The 25,940-nt window shown below is 37.7% G+C and overlaps 2 protein-coding genes across 9 annotated transcripts; one reads left to right on the top strand and one right to left on the bottom strand.

Moving 5' to 3' along the window:
- Window positions 1-1,855: 1,855 nt before the first annotated feature.
- Window positions 1,856-10,497, bottom strand: LOC144091192 (alpha-(1,3)-fucosyltransferase 7-like). Of its 7 annotated transcripts, none has more exons than XM_077623313.1 (3): window positions 7,033-7,497; window positions 6,684-6,739; window positions 1,856-3,013 (listed from the first exon to the last, which is right to left on the bottom strand). In XM_077623313.1, exons 1-3 carry the CDS (start codon window positions 7,141-7,143, stop codon window positions 2,053-2,055), a joined length of 1,128 nt encoding a protein of 375 aa, XP_077479439.1. In that variant the 5' UTR covers window positions 7,144-7,497; the 3' UTR covers window positions 1,856-2,052. The 7 variants fall into 7 exon arrangements, 6 of the variants coding, with proteins under 6 accessions (XP_077479439.1, XP_077479440.1, XP_077479442.1 ...); XM_077623314.1 differs by having other exon boundaries at window positions 1,856-3,114; window positions 7,033-7,494; XM_077623316.1 differs by lacking the exons at window positions 6,684-6,739; window positions 7,033-7,497 and adding an exon at window positions 10,299-10,497 and having other exon boundaries at window positions 1,856-3,114.
- On the top strand, window positions 9,793-24,727 carry clic3 (chloride intracellular channel 3). 2 transcript variants are annotated; one of them, XM_077623321.1, is made up of 7 exons: window positions 9,793-9,846; window positions 15,270-15,334; window positions 17,917-18,026; window positions 19,515-19,640; window positions 20,399-20,505; window positions 20,849-21,024; window positions 23,472-24,727. In XM_077623321.1, exons 2-7 carry the CDS (start codon window positions 15,272-15,274, stop codon window positions 23,640-23,642), a joined length of 753 nt encoding a protein of 250 aa, XP_077479447.1. In that variant the 5' UTR covers window positions 9,793-9,846; window positions 15,270-15,271; the 3' UTR covers window positions 23,643-24,727. The 2 variants fall into 2 exon arrangements, with proteins under 2 accessions (XP_077479447.1, XP_077479446.1); XM_077623320.1 differs by lacking the exon at window positions 9,793-9,846 and adding an exon at window positions 15,007-15,198.
- Window positions 24,728-25,940: the final 1,213 nt, after the last annotated feature.

Raw genomic sequence — 25,940 nt, 5'->3', positions numbered from 1 at the left:
ATATATATATATATATATATATATATATATATATATATATATATATATATATATATATATAAATAAGCTATTAAAAATATGGAGACGGGGAAAGATGTGGTGACATCATGATGAGAGGAAACACCAAGGTAAAATTAAGGTAAACTGTCCTTTTGTTGCCTTATTTTATTGTATGACCAATAGCATTGCCTGGGTGTAGCTAAAAAAAAATTACACAAAAATGTATTTTTTTCATCTCACAATTTTATTAACCGTTGCTCATCTGAACTTGTTTTCACCACACTGACACACAAAGGATTTATGATCTTTAATATTGAATAAATTACATTAAACCCTTTGCAATGACAGTTACTAAAATGAGATTAATAAAAAATTCTTGCTATAACCCACCCAGGATATTGACATTAAATTACCTCGTGTTATATTGCTTTAGCAACATCCCATAGTCCCCTGCTTGCAATAAACAGTAGGAATTAACTTTCCAAAAAATGTGGCTGATTAACGTTTTACATAATACATTTATATCCCCAATTAGACATTCACAACAACACGCTTAAATAAATACAATAGACAACTTTCTGCATTTTTACATTCAAGGAGGACGAACGTTGAGGACCACTGCCCGACGTCTCAAAGGAATCAATAGCCTAGTTCATGTCGCAAATCTACATTCATAAATCAAAACATATTCACAATCATTACTATAAGTCAAAACAGATAAGGACCGAAGCATCAGTTGGTGTGCCCGTGTTGGGGAGCACATGGCACAATTTGGAGTGCTCACTGCAGGTCCTTGAGTCAGTCTTGACTTGGACGCGTGTACTCCGAGGCACCCTGGCATCTTTTCATTTAGACTAAACAAAACTTTATAGTACAAGAATTATAATAATTTGCACATAATTAAAAGCGAGCAAAGCGTTCATTAAAAGCAAGGCCCTCTTATACTTCGTTTCAGTTTGATTGCCCATTCATCTCACTTGTTTTGGGCTCGTTATTATGTGTCTACCAATGGGCTCCCTCTTGTGTCACCCACCTGTTACACATCCTCTTGTTAACCTACGTCTGTGTAATATTTAAGATCCCCAGGTTTTTGTATTTGTTGTTGTGTTGTCGATGTCATACGTGGGTTGCCATGCCCCTGTCATACCCATGTTCCCAGTAAGTTGGTTTGTTACGCCCACCTCTTGTTTGCCTTTGTGTTTTTGGATCCCCTGCCTTTTTTTTTGGATTTTGTTTTTTGGTCATTTCATGTCTCACAATCACGAGTTTTGACACCCGAATTACCATATTTTCTCGCATATAAGCCATATTTATAACTAAAAAAATGACTGACCGAAGGGTACGGCTTATATGCTGGCAGTGAAGCATGATCACTCACTCTCTATTGCAGGGGTCCCCAAACCGATTCTTGAGGGCCGCTGTGGGTGCAGGTTTTTGTTCCAACCGATCCAGCGCAGACATTTTGACCAATGAGATTTCTGCTGAAACAAGAAGCACCTGACTGCAATCCACTGATTGCACTTCTAGGATACCGGATTGGTGAAAAGGTTTCCTCTTATGGGTTGGAATGAAAACCTGCACCCACTGCGTACCTTTGTGGAAGTAATTGTCCAGGTCTGCTCTATTGTCACTCACGTTGATGCCATGTGACCCAAAAAATAATTTGCTGTCTGAAAATACTAAAAAGAGGATTTCTTACTGGTGCACTTTTGGCCAGGACAACAAAGCCTTGATTTTTTAGATTCCCATTTTGTTGTTACAGCTCTTCATTGGTCAATTGGACGTAAACACGTGTCACAAAGAAACAAATTTTGTGGCGGGCAGTGATGTTTCAACTATTAAGAAAACAAAAATATCCAGTTATTTTTTTATTGTCCAAAATCTGCATTTGCGTGTGGGTGACAGGCAAAACTGTGTAAATAATGTAATGCTAGATTAACGCACAAATGTGAAAAAATCCAACAAGGCATAACAATTACAAGAAAAAAAAAACAATTGTAGAATACAGTGATTAAATATAAGAGAGACCTCGACATAGGCAGATGATGGGCCTTACGCTGCCCCTGTGTCACGTTGCCAAGCCTCCAGATCACCGTAAACCTTATTAGTAGGTAAATGGTCGTAGAGGGAGCAGAGTTTACACAGACCGTCTAGCCAATTATTCCTCAGTTTCACATTCCACTTCGCCTTCCACTGAAAATACTCATCATATCGTTTTTGGTCTCCTGCTAGTTCCACCAAATACTCAGCCAGCTCTTTTACAGATGCAAATTGGTCAACGTGGATGAAAGAGTGAGGCGGTGCTACGGCCTCGTAATCCTTTATCGACGCTCCAAGGACGACAGGAACTGCCCCGGACATGTAAGCATTCTTCCACAGCTTTTCTGTGATGTAATCTTTAAATTCAGAGTTTTCGAACGCCAAGTAGAAGTAGCAGCGAGAAATTGTGGGCAACAGTGCTTCTGAGCTGAGGGGATTTTTTGTCCATTTTCCGAAGACGTTCACTGGAATGATGGCTTTGAGTTCTTTGTATACTTGGCTTCTCCTGTGGGACGGATTGTAGTTGCTGACTACCCAACAAGCCAAGAAAGTTTTTTGATGGGTGACATTTTGTACCGGCCCTTGTTCTTCTATCTCTTTCGCTACCCGTTCTCCGTAGGTTGTCCGGATATCAGCATCTCTCCTGTAGTTTATGGTCAAGTTGAAAATATTGGCAAATTTCCTCAGATCTCCATTGTTAGCAGGGGACTCCAAAGACAGCCAGGCCCACCTCTGGCCCAGTGGTCTGGGTAGGGATAGAGGGAGTTTGACACCCCCATTGGCGATCTCGCGATTGTGGAATACCACCACATCCGCCTGAGGTAACAAAGACTTGTCTTCCGTGACGATGCAGAGTGGCGTTCGGTTGTGGTGGCCCGGGCACGGATCGCCACTCAAGTCATAAGATGAGCTAAACGGTCGGTGCCACATCAAAATTGTTCCAGGCTTGAGCGGCTTGCTTTCAAAGATGAATCTGGTGAGCCAACCATGAAGAAAAGTCAATGGTAAAAGACCAAGAATAAGGAGGAGGACACACTTCTTCATTAAGTGACCCATTTTGGTTTGGTTACCCTTCTGAAAAAAAGAAAAAACTTTACTGTTTTATCATCACAAAGCTACTATAATTAGAGTTGTCCCGATCATATATATTTGCACCAGAGGAGTCCACAAGGTCGGTACCTTCTGCAGATAGTACATATCCGATACCTCGCCAATTCATTTAATAATTAGTTTAGCTGCCCCTAACGCTCTTGTCCTGGTCAGAATTAAACCAGGCATCGATTTATGTATGACGGGAGTGATGTTTTAATTTTCTCCAAGCATCAAACCACAACAACACCGTGAAAAACAGAAACGTCATAAATATTACAGCCCAGTATTGTTATTTACAACAAAGGAATCTCTCATAAACAAATAGACAGCAATTTTCTTACCGTGTGCTTTCTGATTTGAAATAGGAACTGCTAAGCCTTAATCAAATTGTTGGACGCTTCCTTTTTCAATTGTTACAAGTTGAACAATGCACGTTCTTCCAAACAGCCCGCTGTGTTGGTCTCTTTCATGTCCAGTTGTCATGACCACTCTTTCATGTCTTTATGTAATTTTCAAGATCAAAATTGCACTACACGGTTTACATTATGAAATATATAGAAAGAAAAGGAACAAATTACACAAATAACTCAAAACATTGTATGAAGACAATACACAAAAGTATTTAATGGAACACCTAAATTGGCTTTTAGTTACATTTTTTGTTACCCTAACAACATACGTGTCCATCTCTGCTATTATTGCATCCAGAGACTCAGACACACTTCCTGGTTGTACTGCTCATGTGACTTCCTTTTTGAATTTGTCCATGTGCAAGCAACACCCTATTAAAACCATGAATATGGAGGTGAAAATTGTTAATCATAATTGTTAATTATATGAGAAATCGTGAAATTCAACAATTTTAAGGCAATTTTAAGAGTACGGCTTATACGCGGAGGCGGTCAATATGCAAGAAAATTTGGTAAATTCTCTAATTCGTTCCACGGTTCTCACAAAACTACCATTTAAACCCTTTAAATTTGGTCAAACTGTCCCAATTTTGTATGAAAGTTGTGAGAAACACTCAAACATGAGAGAAAATTACCAGAAAATGATGTATTAACATCTTAAAATGGGATACAAGAGGAAGCTAACGGTAGGCAACAGAAAGAGAGAGCGAACACACAAACACATGAACACACATCTCATAAACGCAACATTAAGAATTCAAACAACATCATTAACAACATTAATCAACAACAAACATTAACGTTTTATGATTTCTTGGGAATTTAATTTTTCACCCGTTTTATTAGTCGCTACTGGTTCTTACTGTTGGGTCTGTAAAACAGCTGACCAATATCTTCAGGAGCAGGCACAGAAAGAGTGAAACCAATTTGAAGGAAATAAATTTATTACCTGACTGCAGTAAACATGTTATTTCGCACTTACCTGTTTGGATTTAACCTACCCTTCAGCAGTGCTGGTTGATGGACGTTTTGAAAGAAAAAAAACGATCCAAAGACGATTGCCATTGGCGACTTTTGATAATGTTTCCATAAAGCAACAGACAAACGACGACTCGTAAACACTTTTTCTAGATTTGTTTTTTTTCTACGTACACAGAAAGTTTGTGAAATTTCTCCAGCTTTTCTTTATTTTTTGCTGTTGGAATTCTCACTGCTTCCTGCTCGTCCGCCTTCTCGCTATATTCCTCCTGTGTCGCCGAGTGTTCCATTAACTCTAGAAAGTTTGTTTTTATGCCCCTCGACCAACTGTTCATTGTTCTCCTCACTGACCACTTCTGTTCATTCGCATTGGTAATTTTTGGGATGCATAACGATCAAAACAGAAGCAGCTGTTTTATCCAAAACTCAACAAAAAAACACCGTCAGAACTCCGTGACAACGAACAGTTGGAGATTGTAGTCTGGGCTGGGCCTCTTTAAATCCGTGTTTACTTTGTTGGGTGGCCTGTGGGGATGTTTTATCTGATTAACATATTTTGATGTAATTTGACTTATCTGTGCGAGCTGGCAAGATAGATATGGAGACCGTATTCTGGAAACCAGAAGTTCTTGTGTTTACGCAATGCAAAATGGGGGAACATGGCATGATCATTCTGAATGCTAGGAATTATTTTTTAGAACATTCATTCATCTTCCATACCGCCCGTCCTCGAAAGGGTTGCGGGGGTTGCTAGAGCCTAACACAGATGTCTTTGGGCGAAAGGCAGATTACACTCTAGACTGGTCGCGACCCTGTCGCAGGCTACACAGAGAGACAAACGACCATCCGCACTCACAATCATACCGGCAGTGCAAAACACTAATGTAAGTCAGTAGTCAATGTTGTACTAATTTATAGAAGTTTATAGCAGTCCTTATTTATTTATTATTTTTTTCAAAGAAAAGTTGCAACATTCCAAGAAAAAAAATCTATCATTTGATATTTATTTCAGTCATAATGTTACATGAATAAAGCTAATATGACAAAAGGCATATTACAAAAAAAGTCATAATGGAAAAAAAAATGTAGTCATACCATTAGAAATATCAATCGAATCATGAAAATCCACCCATGATCGTAAAAAACATGATATTGCAAAATAGTTTAAGACGCTCACTGTCATATTTTTTTCAACAAAAGCACACTTTTGCCAAACACTAATGTAAGTCAGTATATTAGAAGTCAATCAATGTTGTACTAAATTATAGAAGTTTAAAGCAATCCTTATTTATTTATTTTTTTTTTCAAAGAAAAGTTGCAACATTCCAAGAGAAAAAAATCTATAATTTCATATTTATTTCAGTTATAATGTCACATGAATAATGCTATTATGTCAAAAAAGACATAATGTAAAAAAAGTAGTCATACCATTAGAAATATCACTTGAATCCTGAAAATCAGTTTGAATGCTAAACAAATTCTAACACAACATTTTTAATGGAATACGAATAGTAGAAGAAAGTCAAAGCTGTCATTTAACAAACATTAAACTATAAGAAAATATAGTGAGCAGAGCAAAAAATAATAATAATAATAAAGAACCCTGCCAAATACAAGAAAAAAAGAAAATATAACTTACAGCATAGAATCACGAGAGCCTACACACACTTGCAGCAGCAGCAACATCATTGAGGAGATGAAAAAAACGACACAAGAGAGCACATTTGACGTTGAAAAGCGAGAAAAGTGCCAGGTCCTCTGCTGCCCCTCTGTAAGCTCTAAATATTGAGTTTTCTCTCAGCATGATTGGACATGCACACTTTTAAACTATTTTCCCGTAGGCATGAGTGTGTGTGCATTCTGCGCAAAGCTCCGCAACCAATATAAATTTGAATTAATAGTATGAATAATTTTTCCCAGGGTTGACGTTTTATCATTTCAACAGGGTTTCCGTTCTCTTAGACCGGACCCTGATTATTATCACAAAAAACACCGTCACAACTAGAGGATGTCTAGTTTGAGAAATTCAACAGGATGTGGTGCAAGATTTATGTTGGCAGTGCCACTGAAGTCTCTTGCCGTTTCGGTGAGGAAGTTACACATCTCTCATTTTACACAAGTTCAATTAGGACGCACAAACATCATTTCTTTCATTACACTGACCTTGTAGTGAGCCGAGAGATGGTCACCGTCCTTCTGGCTGTCCCGAGAGCATGCCTCTTTAAAAAAAAATTATTGGAAGGTGTAGCCCTTTTGAACTTTGCCTGCTGCCAAACCTAGATCCATGATGCATACGACCCATTGTGCTAAAACTGAAAGGGAAGTGTGACAGAAAAATGCACCCTGTGTTGCAAAACTGTCCTATTTTCTTCCACTTAAAAGCTATTATTTGAAAGACTTAACTTCCTGGATTGGAGACATCTCAAATCAGTGTGTGGAAAACCCCCAGTTCAAAGTTTAATAAATTAATTATTGATTAAGATGGTCAGGTGGTTAGCACAGTCTGACTCACAGTTCTGAGATCGTGGATTACCGCCTTCCTGTGTGGACTTTGCATGATATCCTCATGCCTGTGCGGGTTTTCTTCAGGTACACAAGTTTCCTCCATCCTAAAAACATGCATGCAGGGCTAATTGAACGCTAAATTGAATGATTATGAGTGTAAATCATTGGTCATCTCATTCCCCTGCGATTGGCTGGCAACAATATAGGGTGTCCACAGTTGAATGGTGAAAAGCGGAGTTTGATTAATTTAAGAAAGGGAAAAATCATATTAATGAAGATGTAAAAATGCAAGATTATAGCCAAAGGCTAATTTCCATCGTTAGTGCCTTGGGAAGGTTGATGTGAAAACACAAGATAAAATCATTAAGGAAACACAGGACCAACGTCAAGGAAGCAGCATAGAAACAAGAAGACCGACACAAATAACAAAGGTCTAGGTGGTGCTGTGATGACAATTGTGCAGAGAGGGATATTAATAACTCATATGTGAATGCATGGTCATTGGTTTTTCGTTAATCTGGTTTGTACATTTCACAACTCATTTAAAAGAGCTTCTGTTAGGATGCTAATGCTGCCACAGTTGCCCCGATTCAGCATTTGGGGAAACGTCAAGGGTTTTTTTTTATTTTCAGGGGAAAAAAGGCAAAAAAAGTGTTTTATATTCATTATGTTTTAGTTTTTAAAACCATACCATTTCACGTATGGTATTTGGTATTGAGTTCCAGTTATGTGAGGCATGAACAAAGAAGATGGTTTGGATGAAAGGGAACTACACAGTCACCTCTAGAACCAGCTCTTGTTGATATGTTGGATTTTTTTTTTTTTTTTTTTACAAATTCTTAAAGTGGAGGAGGAGCTTTGTAATGGAAGATTTTGTAAACCAAGATGGCCTCAGGAATAGTTAACTGTATTGTCGGGCAGTGATGGTGCCTTTTTGTTTTTTTTGTCCAATACTTTCAGATCTTGCTTATGAATGGTTTCAATTTGTTTTAGTGTTGTCTTGCAGGCCGATGACCAACTTGTAAGGGAGTAAGGCATGAAATGTGATCATTGCGTAAAAGTTTTCTGAGTCAGGAGTCAGATTGTTTCTAATGAATCTAAAGTGCAAGAAGTCATTCATTTTCTGAACCGCTTTATCCTCATTGGGGTGCTGGAGCCTATCCCAGCTGCCTGAGGCCTTTCCAGATCAGGTGTTGCTTTCTCTATGTAATATTTATCTGATTCCCTTTGCAAAATATGAAACTCACTTAGTAAGAAAGGGACGTATAACCGATTACGCACAGGAAGGCTTTCTTGAAACCACAAGTTCTTGGGTTTACGCAATGCAAAAAAGGAGGAACTTGAGGTGACCGTTCTCTTAATTGCTTAGAATCCATTCTACAACAATCCCAACCCTTTCTTACGTTTTCTTTAATTATATCAAGCATTTCTAAATTTGGACAAGATTGTCTAGGAAATGTTTTACTGTTTAGGATATCCAGGAAACAAACATTGAAAATCTATTGTCCTCAGCAATCACCATATAACGTTTTCATTCTGCTGATGCTCATGTTTTTTTTTAAATATAAGGAACTGATGGATTAATTATTAATACAATTTAATTAACATGGAAGACATCTTTAAACATACACTGGTTACAACTTGCAAGGAGAAATCACTCATAACTCGCCTTCGTTCAAGAGGATTCTGAAGAGCGGCATACTCAAAACATTTAATGTAATCTGATTCAAAACAATTGCATAAGCTAACCGAATAACACCATTAAGGTAAAAAAACAACTGCTCATATTAGATCGAAACCAAAACACCTGCGTAAGAATTTGCAGTATAAGCATAATAATTTCCTTATAATGTAAACTGCCGGCGTCCCAGTCAAAGCAATTTATGAGTCCTTCGCAGATCTTCATTGCGAACTTGCATCTGGGTGTCTGGGTTGCGAGGTGTATCTCCCAGTAAACAGTCCTTGGAGGGTGAGGTGTTACGTCAACAAGCTGGAGCCAGCAGGGTGACCTCGAGTTTGCCCCAGTCTCAAATTAAAGACACTCTTATACAAAAGTAATTAAAATGCATACATCTATAACATTATCCAGAATAACCCCAACAGGAACACAGAAAATTTCATATATACAGTTTGATTTAGTGTTTTGAAACTATTTTTTTGCATTTTTTTAACGTTATTTGGCTTTCAATTGTATTTTAATCACACGCAAATCGTCCAATGTTTTTTTCATTCACATATGTCATGCAGATCATCCAAAAAGAACAGGGCGAGCGCAAAAACTACTTAAATATTGAGTGCATTCTGTTAATAACAACATGATTATGCATTTTGCGCTCTATATTTTCTCTGTCCTCTGATATACTATCGCACAACAGGCAAATAAATCACGATGTTTTTGGAAGATGCCAATTGTGTCATATTTAAAGCAGATGATAACTTCACATATATTTTTACATGATTGAAAACCGAAGCACCAAATTGTTTAATTTATTATAAAGTGCTTGTGTTGTTGTTTGACAAACAAAAAATCGGTCAAAATAAAAGAACCCTGAGCGTTCAAACTTTAATCTCGATCTAAAAAATGATGGGAAAAAAGTCTTTTTTTAAACTGTGAGGTGTAAAACAACTCCGACTAAGAAAAAAATGTGTGTGCAGGGGGTTGGGGGGTTATCTAATGTACACGATTACAACGTTGTGCTCCGCGTAAACACCTTCTAAAATATTTGCTCAACCCACCTGCCCTATTTGCATTCTTGTCCATCTGCTTTCCTGCCAATATGCCAGCGGCGGTCCGTGCATTTTCTCGTAGCGCCTTCAACAGGTAAAATCCACTTCCTAGCAGCATTTAATGATTAAATACAAATACTGGAGCTTTTCAGACATTAAATCCAGGCCAGGGGGTGATTTTCCCGGGAAAACACAGCGATAAACCTCAATGGCGTACCGGCAAACATTGCCCGAAAATGGGGTAAAATCCAGCCGAAAACAGCATTTATTGATTAAATACAAATACTGGAGCTTTTTAGACATCAGAACCGGGCCCGGAGTATCATTTCCCCGGGAAAAAGACAGCGATGAACGTTGATACGTCCATATACGTTCATACGCGAGACGGCAAAAAATGCACTAAATGGGGTAAAATCCACTTCCTAGCAGCATTTATTGATTAAATACAAACACTGGAGCTTAAATACAAACACTGGAGCTTTTCAGATATCAGAACCGGGCCCACAATTGAAATATTATTTAGGAATATAGGCATATTTTACTCACCAAAAATCCTTTTTAACTGTACACAATATCCATCCTCCTTTCTTTCTTCCTTCTTTTATATCGCCATCGAAGCCAATGCTGAAAGTCGAGCCTGCCCTGTCGTATTTCTGTCATAGTCCGTCTTGAAAATGGCTTTAAATCAACACAACAATATATTTTCTTGTTTGTTTGGTAGCTTTGGCCTGCCCACTCTATCACTTAAAACTTGAACTATGATCATCGGCCCTGTTCAGTCCTGAATATTTGCACAGCGGCAAGGAAACAGAGTGTTAAGTCAATAGCCAGCAGTTACTGTCGGGAATACGCGTTCTTCAAAGTAAACTCAGTTAATTTAAATAAATGTTAATAGTTAGTTAATTAGTATGTGTGTTTTGAAATATTGGAACATTTGGTTATGCAACATACATTGTACATACAAAGAACCATTAATACATTTCCTCTCATATTTCAAAAACATGGATGGTCGGCTGATTGGACACTCTAAATTGCCCCTAGGTATGGGTGTGAGAGTGCATGTTTGTCCGTCTCCTTGTGTCCTGCCACCGATTCAGGGTGGCCCCTGCCTCAGTCAGCTGGGATAGGCTCCAGCACCACCCCACGACCTTAATGAGGATAAAGCGGTTCAGAAAATGAGAGGTGAGAGTTTGTTATTCATGTATACATATCATTAAAATCTATCGTTTCCCGCCATCCAAAGATGCAGTGCTCTCCCGCCTGACTTTGGTGCGGGCATTCTGGGTTCAATTCCCACTCAATAGTGGTGTGATTATGAGCGTGAGTGTTTTTTTTCCCTGTGGTTGGCTGAACACTTGTGAGGAGAAGCAGTATGGAAGATCAATGAATGAGTCTTTTTCCCCATTTTTCCTCTTCTCTTGTCCTAGGGACCAAGACTTAGTACCTTTTTCTTGCTGAATAAAACACAATGCCACCATCCTACACTTTTGTTTCCCAACACTTGTTTGTCAAGATCATGGCTGCATGTCCACAATCTCAAACTCTACTGTGTTGATGCACGCCCTTTATCTCGAGAAAGAGTGGAAAGCATAGCGCATGTCCACACCTTGTACCGACCACATTTTATCCTCTAGATGTCAGCAGGAACGAACCAGTCCTCTGTGCACCATCTTTCTGGGCTAAGCCAACAGACAATCTAACCAAGGGTTGTTTTTTTTGTCATACCGCTGACTTTAAATTGCAATTGAGGACTATTTTCAAATGGATTGGACCAAAATATGTATAAAAGAGTTAAAAGGAAAACAATGAAATTATGATAGCAACACAGCAAAAATGCACAATGGGCTCCTGTATTAAACCATTTAAAGTTAATTTTACAATGGGGTGGAATTGTGAGTGACAACTCAGTAAACATACGTACATGCACGTTTACACACAACTTAAGAAGTAAAAATGATGTTACGCACACTCAGAAAAGAAAACCAATGCCAATCGGTAAGTGGGGTCTGGCCTGGAGGGCAGTATAGCCAATATTTGAGTCTTGTGGGTGGCCGCGAGGCGGCAATCAGTGCGGGGTAGTAAGCACCAGGCGACACCCGAACAATTCCAAAACAATTTTTAGGTCATGTAGACTGAACCCAATTGATGGCGGATGCACAGTCAATTTACTAGTCAGTGTGCTTGGCACTTTACATTTGGTTTCAAAAGAACTTTCAGGTTGAACTTAGCAGCGGCAGTTTTAAAACAAAATCTTCAAGTTGGCAGGGAAATTCGAGGGTTTTAGAACTAGCTAAAAGAAAGTTAGATAATCAGAACTTTTGTGGCCATGAAAATTTCAAATGCAAAATTGTATTCTCTGCCATTATTATGCAGGTTAGCTAAAAATGTAGATATGTATGTAATGTCATGTAAATGCAGTATAATCAAATCCCAGCTATAACTGTCCTAGTCCAATAAAAGGTTTCACCCTTCATAATTAAGTTCTAGTCTTTGGAATAGTACCGTCTGACCTCGCTGGTCCTTTTTCTTGCTTAGTCATTGTCGGAAGGAAAGCTGTTGGTAGAGCGAGTCTGCTTATTCTGTTTTCAGACAGTTAATATTTGACATTCTTTCCTACCACTTGACAACATCATTAAAAAAAAATCTATTAATATTTTAACGTTGTCCACGAAGATCTTTAAACAAGCTCAAAAAGAGGAAATGCATAACTCCGTGGCTCGTTCCTCACGTTCACAAGATATTCTCCCCTTGACCTCTTTTTCTGGGGTAAGCTCTAATAAAAGAGAAAGTGAACTTAATGAAGACAGTTTTGTCCATGGATTTGTTGGCTGGTTTTGATTTTCTTATTTTCTTTTGCCTGGCATACGTCCGAAATAAAGCAGGTCAGAGATCAAATCAAAATGACAAATTTATCCCCATGAGAGAACCATCACTAGTCATGGACATTGTCATCCGGGAGACCTTTTCCTTTGATTTAACCGGAATTTTGTAAAGTGCGGCATAGCATACATTGAAAATCATGTTGAAAATAGTGTTAGTAATCCTGAATAGTTTTTTTGTACCGCTTATCTTCACAAGGGTCGCGGGGGGACACTCTCAATTGGTTGCCAGCCAATCACAGGGCACAAGGAGATGATCAACCATTCATGCTCACAATCATACCTAGGGACAATTCCAGAGTGTTCTACCAACCTAGCATGCATGTTTTGGGATGTGTGAGGAAACCGGAGTGTGCAGAGAAAACACACACAGGATTAGATTAGATAACGTTATTCATCCTGTATTTGGGAAATTTAATTGTCACAGTAGCAAGAGGGTGAGAATGCAGACAGGAAACGACATTTTAGACATAAATAGATAGGTAATAAATAAGTAAATAAATAAGCGTGTTGCTGAAAAAAAATATGTATATATATATTCATACATATACATACATATATATATAAATATACATACATATATATAAAATTTATATATGTACAGTTGTGGTAAAAATTTACATACACTTGTGAAGAACATAATGTCATGGCTCTCTTGAGTTTCCAGTTATTTCTACAACTCAGATTTTTCTCTGATAGAGTGATTGGAACAGATACTTTTTTGTCACAAAAAACATTCATGAAGTTTGGTTCTTTTATGACTTTATCATGGGTTAACAGAAAAAGTGATCAAATCTGCTGGGTCAAAAATATACATACAGCAACACGAATTAGCAATTTGTGTGACTTAGAAAGTTGTGTCAGTGAAATGAGCTTCATAGCATGGCCTCTTAACTTCTTGTCAGTGATTATGAGTGACTACAGCTGGTGACTTCTCTGAGGCCATTTAAATAGGGCTCATTGGATGCAATCGCCCACAAACGCTACAATGGGAAAGTCAAAGGACCTCAGCATGGATTTGAAAAACCGAATCCTTGACTTGAACAAGTCAGGAAAGTCATTTGGAGCCATTTCAAAGCAGCTGCAGGTCCCAAGAGCAACAGTGCAAACAATTGTTTGTAAGTATAAAGCGCATGGCACTGTTTTGTCACTGCCACGATCAGGAAGAAAACACAAGCTATCACCTGCTGCTGAGAGAAAATTGGTCAGGAGGGTGAAGATTCAACCGAAAATCACCAAAAAGCAGATTTGCCAAGAATTAGAAGCTGCTGGAACACAGGTGTCAGTGTCCACAGTCAAGCGTGTTTTGCATCTCCATGGACTGAGAGGTTGCCGTGCAAGAAGAAAGCCCTTGCTCCAAAAGCGGCACCATAAGGCTGGACTGAAGTTTGCTGCTGAACACATGGACAAAGATAAGACCTTCTGAAGGAAAGTTCTGTGGTCAGACGAAACAAAAATCGAGCTGTTTGGCCACAATGCCCAGCAATATGTTTGGAAGAGAAAAGGCGAGGCCTTTAACCCCAAGTACACCATGCTTACCGTCAAGCACGGTGGTGGTAGTATTATGCTGTGGGGCTGTTTTGCTGCCAATGGAACTGGTGCTTTACAGAGAGTAAATGGGATAATGAAGGAGGATTACCTTCAAATTCTTCAAGATAACCTAAAGTCATCAGCCCGAAGATTGGGTCTTGAGAGCAGTTGGGTGTTCCAACAGGACAATGACCCAAACACACATCAAAAGTGGTAATGGAATGGCTAAATCAGGCTAGAATTAAGGTTTTCGAAAGGCCTTCCCAAAGTCCTGACTTAAACCCCATTGAGAACTTGTGGACAATGCTGAAGAAACAAGTCCATGTCAGAAAGCCATCAAATTGAACTGAACTGCACCAATTCTGCCAAGAGGAGTGGTGTAAACTTTTGACCACAACTGTATGTATATGTATATTTATATGTATGTATATTTATATATATTTGTATGTATATTTATATAAATGTATGTATATATGTATATTTATATATACATGTATATGTATATTTATATATATGTATGTATATGTATATTATAAATATACATACGCATATATATATATATATATATATATATATATATATATATATATATATACATATACATACATATATAAATATACGTATACATACATATATAAATATATGTATACATACATATATATATATATGCATATATATATATACATAAATATACATATATATACATACATGTAAAATGGTTTTAAGATGTGTGATTGTGCGTGTTTTTTCCAAACATGTACCTTAGACTTTCTGGACGTCCTGTACAATAACTAGAAATCCAGAAAAAAAGACATGTTGTCCAGAATATTGTAGTGAGATTTGTTTTGCGAGGCCAAGAGACACCCAGATTTACCAGTCAGACAGGTAGAGCTGGGAGGAGCTGGTCTTTGTGAAGTAGAGATTGTTGCCTGCTAAATGCTACCTGCAGAAAAGAAGAAAAGCGAGAGAGCTGTAAAATTGCATTGAAAAGCGTTTAAAAACGGCAACAGCAATTCAAGTCTAGTGTGACCTCCACTGTGAGTATAGCAGTTCATCTTATATTCTCCTGTCACATACAATTTTTGTTTGAAGTGGCATTTATTTGCAGGAATGGCTCAACCTTGTTCGCATATGGCCCAAGAAGAAAAACCGTGTCTTGAACTGTTTGTCAAGGTGAGACATTATTTTCTGGTTTTACATTTTTTCACTGAATCAATTGAATGCAGTCATGGGTGAGGCAACCTCAACATAACATTGTTTTAAGATAAGGTAAAAAGAAACAAAAAAACATGAATGGATATTAATGTAAACTGCAACATAATACTTTACATTTATTTACATTTTGGTGGCTATCTATTTTATATTTGACGATAGAAATAACCGGAGACCGCAAAATCCCTTAATTTTTTTAATCCATGTTTTAGGAAAAAAGACATTTAATGTGTTGCACATATGTGGATATTGTTTGATATTAACTATAGCCACTTGATAGCAGTTTTATCATCTCGAGTTGCAATCTTTTACTTGTCCCCACCAATTCCTATTCTATGACTAAGATTGTTTAGATCCTGTCAAAGATAGATGTGTAAAACTTCCACTTGAAACTCGACATCGTAATAGCCACAAGTTGAGCTGGCCTGGCAAGATATATATATATATATATATATATATATATATATATATATATATATATATATATATATATATATATATATAATATATATATATATATATATATATATAAAATATATATATATATAAAGATATATAGATGAACCTTGGAGTTGGCGTGCCCTTTAAATTTATATATATATATATATATATATATGTGTATATATATATATACATATATATATATATGTATATATATACATATATATATACATATATATATATATATATATATATATATATATATATATATATATATATATATATATATATATATATATATACATATATATATAAAGATATATAGATATATATATATATATATATAGATGAACCTCGGAGTTGGCGTGCCCTTTACATTTTTTTGGATAGCTCAGCCAAAGAATTCAAGCTATGTCTGTTGGACTTATAATGTGCTAAACACATTTAATGGCCATGACATTTTAGTTCAAAGTGAGCTTGCTATTTTGTTTGAGGATTAAAAATTTGATTTAAGCACTACTTTTAAAAGAAAGGCTGGTAAAAATGTGGACGTTTTGAATGTTTCACTCGAGGCAGTAATTTTTTTATTTCTCCCCCATTTCTTTTTTTTTCTTTTGATCTTTGCCCATCCCTATGCCTAACAACGCCCATCATTCAAACAATTATCTGTTGAAATGGGACAGCCTATAATTACCCAATTTATATCAGCTTTCATTAAGGATAGTTGCATCATCAGAATGAACCTCCCATGCAGATGAATACAAAAAAAATCTGTACTTGCAATAACACACAATCATACATTTTATTCAGAAGCTAGAAAATCTAGAAAAAATAATATTTAAAAGGTTAGCATAAAATCAGCAAAGATTGGCTCATATTTTATAGTGACAGTAGAGTTAAAACACTTTTTTGAAGAAACCCTCTTCACCCAAAATTAAATGAAATAATAAAATAAAGACTAATAATTAAAAAAATTATAATAATGTGGTTAGCGCATTGGCCTGAAAGTGGGAGACCTGGGTTCAAATCCAGGTCGGTCCACCTGTGTGGAGTTTGCATGTTCTCCCTGGACCTAGGTGGGTTTTCTCCGGGTACTCCTGTTTCCTCCCACATTCCAAAAAGATGCATGGTAGGCTGATTGGACACTCTAAATTGCCCCTAGGTATGATTGTGAGCGTGAATGGTTGTCTGTCTGCTTGTGCCCTGCGATTGGCTGGCCACAGATTCAGGGTGTCCCCCGCCTCTGGCCGGGAGTCAGCTGGGATATGCTCCAGCACCCTCCGCGACCCTAGTGAGGATAAAGCAGTTCAGAAAATGAGATGAGACTATTACAAGATTCAAACTGTGAAACAGTCATTTTGTTGCTTATTTATCTCTAACATGAACCCGAACTTGTTTGGTTTCTAGTCCATCAACTTTTGACGACGTAAAGTCTGTGTGAGCACAACATTTTTTTGCGTAATATTAGGAGATTTAATTAATATTTGGAGAAAAGTCATAGAATTATGCGATTAAAAACATGACATTACTTATTTTTCATCACTCGAACCGGAAGTTGTTCGGGGTCCGCAAACATCAACTTTTGGTGACATTAGGTCAGTGTGAAAAATTAAATTTTTGAATAATTTTGGAGGTTTATATGATTCCTGTCAATAAAACTTTGATGAGAATGACTATTGTTGATATAGGCGACATAGTTTTAAATCAAAAGATTTTCAGATGGTGGTGTCCATTGAGATTTTTTCAATGCAAAAAGTATGCCGCAGCTCAAAAAAGGTTGGGAAACACTGGCCTAGATTTACTGAACATTTTCTGTGTTGCAGAGAAAGAAGATCATGCAACATGCAGTACTAAAAAGTACATCGTCATTTCTGATTTGGCAACAATAATCTTTTATCGGGGCTTGGCATAATACATGATTACTTAGCAGTTGATTGCGGCTAATTGAGAAGTAATCACATTTCTAGGGCAAACAGGAATGCACTGTAGGCATTGTTGCTATGTGTATTTCTTCTTCTTTTCAGCAAATATACAATGGAATGGAGGTAAAGAAACATTATGAAATGATAAGTTTTTAAATATTGTCATTTTTCTTCTCCTAGGCAAGCAGTGATGCGGAAAGTGTTGGCAACTGTCCTTTCTCTCAGAGACTTTTCATGATTCTCTGGTTAAAAGGAGCTAAATTTATAGTCAGCACTGTTGACACTAAAAGGTAAGTACTATTTGGGGATTTTAGCAGAATAACATAATATAATATTTGATGTTACAGATCCACGACTTTTAATACTATGAGGATATAAAGTTTTATGATACCGCTTAATACTACATTGATTTATTTACATTTCTTTGGTTATCGTCTGTTCAATTGCAATTCAACATTTTTACACAACTACCTGTAAATATGCTAACAGGGTTTACTTTGTCAGCAATCTTGGACAATTTATTACGTTAGTTGTGAGTCACTTTTGCTTTGCAGTCGATGTCACACCTCTTTTTTGCAAAATCGACAGAGTGAGAAAGTGCAGGTTGTCTAAATCCACAATTTGCTAAATGGGCATAAATAGTAACTTCTCCATTTTTTCAGTTGTATTTTCATAACTTGCTATCAAAAACGTAAGATGAATGGACTTTACATACATACTATGTTTGCTTTATTCATTCGTTCTCTGTACCGTTTATCCTCTCAAGCATTGTGAGGATGGCGTAGCCTATCCCAATAAACTATGGGCAGAAGATGGAGTATACTCTAAACTGGTTGCCAGTCAAACATGTGGTTGATTTATTCATTCATTTTCTCTGTCGCTTATTCTCACAACGGTCAGGGGAGTGCTGGAGCCTATCCCAGCCAACTACGGGTACCAGGAAAGGGACCCCTTGGATTCGTGGCCAGAGAATCGCAGGGCACAAGGAGACAGACAACCATTCACGAATCCACTCATACCTAGTGGTAATTTAGAGTGTTCAATCAGCCTATATAAGGCACCCCATTGGCGCGAGTGGTTAGCACGTCGGCCTCATAGCTCTGGGGTCCTGGGTTCAAATCCAGGATCGGTCCACCTGTGTGGCGTTTGCATGTTCTCCCCGGGTCTGCGTGGGTTTCCTCCGGGTACAACGGTTTCCTCCCACATTCCAAAAACATGCATGGTAGGCTGATTTGACACTCTAATTGCTCTAGGTCTGGGTGTGAGTGTGCATGGTTGTCTGTCTCCTCGTGCCTTGCGATCGGCTTGTCACCGATTCAGGGTGTCCCCCGACTCTGGCCCGGAGTCAGCTGGGATAGGCTCCTGCACCCCCCGCGACCCTTATGAGGATAAAGCGATTCAGAAAATGAATGAATGAACGAATAATGAATGCACAAAGAATCTTATTGTGGAGCTTGTTCTCTGATTAGGCCTGTGACGATACATCAATCTGAATTGATATATTGACTGGTTAAGCAGGAATCAAATCAAAATGGATTTAAATGCAAGAACATTGATCAAAATTGCCATCTTTTAAGTCAGAATTGATGATATTGAAAGTGAAAGCCAATATAATGTTCCTCCTCAAAAATTTATAAAGTAAATTTGTTGGTGAGAAATGCACCATCTTGGCCAGAGTCAACTGACTACATTTCAGTGCTTTGTTCTTAGCATCATTAGTGGGTACTTTTTCTTTTTCCAGCTGTATGAGTTACTTAATTAACTTTGTTGCAAAACAGACCACAATGTAAGCTGAAGGACTTGGCACCAGGTACTCAACCTCCATTCCTGCGGGTAGATGATGACATCAAAACTGACGTGAACAAGATCGAGGAGTTCCTGGAGGACACGTTAGCGCCACCACAGTAAGAAAATTGTAGTGCACACACAGCTTTGATCCATTGTATCAGGGGTGTCCAAACTTTTTTCTCTAAGAGCCCCTTTTAGAAACATAAAAAGATTCAATGGCCAACTTAAAATGGATCGGAATCGGATAAAAAAGGTTGAGTTTTTAAAATGTATTTATATTTTCAAGTATTAATTTGCCATTGCCTGCGATAGCCATCCAATCCATTTTGTCTGTATTGGATAACTTTATTCATCCCGTATTTGGGAAATTTTGTTGTCACAGTAGCAAGAGGGTGAGAATGCAGATATAAGAAAGGCATTTTAGACATAAATAGACACAAATAAATTCAATTGGATTGAGCATCTATTGCCATGAATGGCAATCAAACATAACAAAATAGTTAAATAAATAAAAATATAAAAAATATTAGAATGAGAAATACGTAAAGGGACAGGAAAAAGTTAAGAAAATTCTAATCAACATAGCTCAAACATTACATTATTTTCTCTATTTATGTAAAACAAAATACTGAAATTCTATAGTTACCTACATTGATTTCAAAATGTCAGATTTTGAACCCTGATCTAATGGAGAGGCACTGTTTATGTGAGGAGCTTTTGTGTTAAAAGTTGAGAGGTGCAGCAGAATGTATTTTCATCATTTGCTGCAGGCCAATAAAAAATCGGGCCACAGTTGGCCCCATACATAATTTGGAGATTTACAAATCCCATTATTCGACTGCAGTGAATTTCTTATTTGAGCTCCCATTGACAGATACCCGAAATTGTGCTGTCGATACAAGGAGTCCCTGTCCGTCGGAGAAGACATCTTCCGCAATTTCTCTTCATATATAAAGAACGACATGCCTGGATTAAATCAAAGTAAGATTAATAGAACAATGTAATTATATTGAATCTCTTCCAGGGTTTAACTTTAGAGGTGCGGATGTTACAAGGGTTACAGCATGTCCAGTCATATACCGGTTACCTGGATTATTAGCATTAACTAATGCTACGTAATACTAAATTTATTTGAAAAGTTAACATTTGCGGGGAAAACAATGACAGTTAAACTTATCTTCCCATCCAAGCACCCCGACCAGACTTAAACGGTTTTCAATTCAACTTTGTCTCATATTTAGTTTTTCGAATAAATGTTTTGACTTTTCCCACCCATCAAGCTTTTTCCTGTAGTTTCACCCCCCAAAAAACTGTACTGTTTCAGGGTTGGAGAAGAAATTCCTTTCAACCTTGGTGAAACTCAACATTTACCTTGAGACGCCGCTGCCACACGAATTGGACCAGAATCCGAATGCCACCGAGTCTTCACGTCTCTACCTGGATGGAGATTCTCTAACCTTGGCCGACTGCAACTTGCTTCCTAAACTCAACATTGTCAAGGCGAGACATTTTTTTAAAAACTCATTCATACACTGGCTTGTTCATTTTGAGGCACACTATAAGTAACAGTGGGGAAACAACATAGATGCGATGCGATGAGATGAGATGAGATGAGATGAGATGAGATGAGATGAGATGAGATGAGATGAGATGAGATGAGATGAGATGAGATGAGATGAGATGAGATGAGATGAGATGAGATGAGATGAGATGAGATGAGATGAGATGAGATGAGATGAGATGAGATGAGATGAGATGAGATGAGATGAGATGAGATGAGATGAGATGAGATGAGATGAGATGAGATGAGATGAGATGAGATGAGATGAGATGAGATGAGATGAGATGAGATGAGATGAGATGAGATGAGATGAGATGAGATGAGATGAGATGAGATGAGATGAGATGAGATGAGATGAGATGAGATGAGATGAGATGAGATGAGATGAGATGAGATGAGATGAGATGAGATGAGATGAGATGAGATGAGATGAGATGAGATGAGATGAGATGAGATGAGATGAGATGAGATGAGATGAGATGAGATGAGATGAGATGAGATGAGATGACTTTATTCATCCGTATTCGGGAAATTTCATTGTCCCAGTAGCAAGAGGGTAAGAATACAGACACAGCGAGACATTTTTTGACATTTTAGACATAAATAGGTAATAAATAAGTTGATAAATAAATAAACAATTGAATAAATAAATAAATAAGCGTGTTGCTGGATTTGATAGGTTGAGGTGTAAGAGTATATATACATGCTTAGTATGTAGCATTGTTCTAAGTCAGAAGTGCGCATTACATAGATCGCGATCTACTGGTAGATCGCCAAGGAACTATCAGTAGATCGCCAGGGAACTACACGTAGATCGCACGACAATAGCATTTTGATCCCTCCCCTCTGTCGGTTTTCTTAGCTAGGCTCTGATGAATTTGACATGTTTTAAGTTTTAGCATGAATCGAGAGAGGATTTTCACCCTTGTTGGGTTCCCTACCGCTCCCATACATGTTGATAAGAGTCTAAGGCAGGGGTGTCAAACCGGTCCTCAAAGGGCCGCAGTGGGTGCAGGTTTTCATTCCAACTCAACAAGAGGATACCTTTTGCAAGTGTAATCAGTTAATTAAAGTCAGGTGCTACTTATTTTAGAAGACACCTGATTGGTTAAAATGTCGGCACTGGATCGGTTGGAACAAAGACCAGGACCCACTGCGGCCCTCGGTGGAATCGGTTTGAGACATGTGGTCTAAGGCGAGGTATATCAACATAAATAATTGCCGAGCTTTGTCGTTGGCCTGTAAAAAAAGGTAGATCAAGGAAGGGTTACTCCTTGAAAACTAGATCTTAGAGCAAAAAAGTTTGAACACCGCTGTTCTAAGTTAACAATTCAGTTCAGACTGGGTAAAGTAGTAGGAAAATTAGAAACAAATTGGTTCTGATGAAAGCTCAGCATCTTATTTTTAAGATCAGAGAGGACGGAGGTTGCACCGTTGTTGGTCCTCTGAAACGAGTTGCCTTTGCACGTTAGAATGGACCCATCACTTTGTGTGTTTTTTTCTTCCGTTTTTTAAAAGCAGCTAAAACTCACTAAACCTATTCGATAAACGTAGCATTATAGTCAATGGACTTTTCGCTGAGAAAGCAACTTTAAGGAGACAGTTTATCGTATTGGCAGATGTGGTCATTTTACTGTATTTGTTCCCTCAAAGTCCAGCCAAAATCACAGGCACATCTATATAATTTATTATGAACCAAACTGTTTGTAAATCCGTAAAGAATTCAGTGACTTAATGGAATTTTAGAGGGGAAAACCACTCAGATTACGTCTGCTACAGTGCAGCCTGCCAAGATGGCTGCCATGTCACTGACTCCACCTTAGAAATCTAGCCTTATAATGCCTTTGCGTCCAATCCAACTGCAATCAGCTGTCAGGAATCACCGCAAAAATTTCCGCATAGTCTGCTTCAAAACTGAATTGGTTTCTCTATTATGATTTTAGTTTTAGTACAGAAACTGATCATTCAAAAAAAGCATTTTTGTCTCTACAAATTTATAAACAGAAACGGCCACCTGGGTAAGTGACAGTCCACATGTTACGAATTCTTTAAATACCTCCTGCTTCGTGGAAATGACATAATGTCAGTTAGTGGCCTTCCATTGTCGACTCATACAGTAATGAGAGGGAGAACAAGTTTTTTTCACTGACTTATCTTCAGAGAGTATTTTTTTTCTCTGGGTTACGCAATTTCCCATGCTTCCTATAATATTTTCGGTTTATCCAAAGTCTTTTGGTGTAAATGTGAGCTTTAGAACCACTTTAAAGAAGACTAGCTTTATTAAAAAAAGGATGGACAGAACTGCCCTTCTCATTGCCAATTGCGTAATCTGGTATTTGCATTCATCTGACAAGAAACAGATATTTAAAGCTTCTGTTGTCCCCAGGTGGTGTGCAAGAACTACCGCAACTTTGGCATTCCTGCATATCTGAAAGGCCTCAAACGTTATTTGGACAACGCCTACAAGCAGGATGTGTTTCGTTGTACTTGCCCAAACGATACTGAGGTTAACAATGCGTACGAATCTGTGGCCAAATATCTCAAGGCAGATCTTTAACAGACAAGAGTTATTCATGGTTTTTCAAAACTATGTTAAATATTATTGACATTCTTTTTATGATTCGATCAACATCTAACATGGCTTTGCAGTTTGTTTTATTTTGTCTATTGAAATTGGAGCTCATTTTCAAAATTGATTGAGAAGGTTTAAATTCATACTATATGATTGGTTTAGAACAGACTAGTTTTTAAGAAATCTAGCATTGACAGTGTCAATTTTATGTGTTACACGTTAAAATGGTGTGATAGCCACAAACTGGTGCTGAATAGCAAACAAGGACATAAAACTATCGTGCCAGGTGGTAATTTTGCAACACTGCTCCAATCGCGAACAATGGGTAAGTATATGATTACAATTTAGGAATTTATTAACAACCAATAGCCTTACCTTATCCGTATTACATAAAATGAAATGGGCGGAACTTCGTTTCATTGACTCATTGTTGGATTAAATTTACAATTCTCAATTTATCGCTGAATAAAATACACAAGAATAATAAAATGAAATAATAGTAAAATATATATTTATTATATATATGATGCAAATTAGCTGCTTGGATTTGGAATGTCACAAAATCACGACAATAGGTCTCAAGAATGTAAATGTCTAATATAAACGCTACATTAATAACTATCAAGTCATATGGTGTTATGGCTGTGGACCTCCTTTACAGGAAAGTGTAAGCAAACGCATTCCCTTCGAGAACAAAATTTGTCCTGTGTCTTTGTGACTGGTTACCTGTGCACACCCTCATATTACCATTTGGAAATGGATCTCCTGTATGTGTGAAGTATTTAGTTAATTTAAACGGCAATTATTGCTTTCATATCTTACAAACTTAATATGGTATACTTCTATTTAATCAAAACATTATATTTTGATTTTACTGCCTATTTTTCTTTACATTTGCACATAGACTACTGGAGAAAAAGTAATACCTCTTATTTAAAGTGTATAGCTAGCTTGAACCGGAATTGTTGAACAGCTGCATTTATATATGTTATATGTCTTCCATTGTCTTCATAACTACCCAGTTTCTGTTACCAGGAATAAACTATAAATAAAGAGCAGTATAAACAAAATGATTGCATGATTATTTTCATATGACTGACTGCTCAAAACACAATTCAGAATCTAATGAATTTGCTGCTAACAAGATCCAGACAAATAGATGAGTGCCTGTTTTAGCAATGAGTATCTAATCATTGTAAAACTATAAAGTGGCCTGGCAGATGAGTGGTTAGTGCGTCGGCCTCACAGCGCTGGGATCCTGGGTTCAAATCCAGGTCGGTCCACCTGTGTGGAGCTTGTATGTTCTCCCTGGGCCTGCGTTAGTTTCTCCTGGGCACTCCGGTTTCTTCCCACATTCCAAAAAACATGCATGGTAGGCTGATTGGACACTCTAAATTGCCTCTACGTATGAGTGTCAGCATGAATGGTTTTTTGTCTCCTTGTGTCCTGCGATAAGCTGGCCACCAATTCAGGTGTCCCCTGCCTATGGCCTGTGAAGACTATGACATATTTTAACCATATAATCTAGTGAAGACTATAACATATTTTAACCATATAATCTAGTGAAGACTATGACATATTTTACTCATATTTTATTACAGCTACTTCATCTTTATATATTTTTATTGTATGATTAAACAATTGTTTTAACCCGATTACCACGCAAACGGAAGGTTCCCCTATAAATGCTTTTACAATAAACAAAAGCTCTCTGTCCAAGATTCTTGTGAGGTTGAATTACAGACAGCTACAAGATCAGCAGAGAAAAGGAGGCAAGTGGAAAGGAGCTCCAAGGCCAGAGCTGAGGGGAGCGGAGGGAGACGAGGAACAATGGACGATTGACATATCCTAAGGAGGCATCCTTCAAGAAAGCCAGAGCCGAGGGGAGAGGAGCTTCAAGGCCAGAGCGGAGCGGAGCAGAGGAAGGGGCCTATGTCCGATTATCATTATAAGGAAGAATGGACAATTGAGACATCCCAAAGAGGCATCCTTCAAGACAGTTGTCAGCGAATGAATATTCATTTTCGTATCACTATAACTGGGCAAACTCGGGTTTTGGACTTTGTCTTTTCATCCTCCACTGTGCATTACGACGCTCAGCTGGTTTATCATTTGGGAGGGGGCCCGGAGCTCTGTAATGATCAATATATTAGGAATAAATCATCTGTGGAGTAACTCGCAAACCCTGGTCTCTTCCTTCGATGCTGAACACGCACAGTTGTTAGACGGGATTAGACTGAGTTAAGGAATTAGGGATAGGCGCTAGAACTATACGTCTAACAC

Source organism: Stigmatopora argus, chromosome 16 (genome assembly GCF_051989625.1).
Source record: "Stigmatopora argus isolate UIUO_Sarg chromosome 16, RoL_Sarg_1.0, whole genome shotgun sequence".
Lineage (NCBI taxonomy): Eukaryota > Metazoa > Chordata > Actinopteri > Syngnathiformes > Syngnathidae > Stigmatopora > Stigmatopora argus.
The sequence above is the reverse complement of the archived record's forward strand: the minus strand, read 5'-3'. Positions and strand labels throughout refer to the sequence as shown.

Bases quoted from the DNA above. Each gene is read 5' to 3' on its own strand.
- LOC144091192 (XM_077623313.1), bottom strand. From the start codon at position 7,143: ATGCATGTTTTTAGGATGGAGGAAACTTGTGTACCTGAAGAAAACCCG. The intron at 6,740-7,032 runs GTGAGTCAGACT...TTTTTTTTAAAG, and splicing joins TAATCCACGATCTCAGAACT to AGGCATGCTCTCGGGACAGC. The intron at 3,014-6,683 runs GTCAGTGTAATG...TTGGCTCACCAG, and splicing joins ATCTCTCGGCTCACTACAAG to ATTCATCTTTGAAAGCAAGC.
- clic3 (XM_077623321.1), top strand. From the start codon at position 15,272: ATGGCTCAACCTTGTTCGCATATGGCCCAAGAAGAAAAACCGTGTCTT. The intron at 15,335-17,916 runs GTGAGACATTAT...TTCTTCTCCTAG, and splicing joins GTCTTGAACTGTTTGTCAAG to GCAAGCAGTGATGCGGAAAG. The intron at 18,027-19,514 runs GTAAGTACTATT...GTTGCAAAACAG, and splicing joins AGCACTGTTGACACTAAAAG to ACCACAATGTAAGCTGAAGG.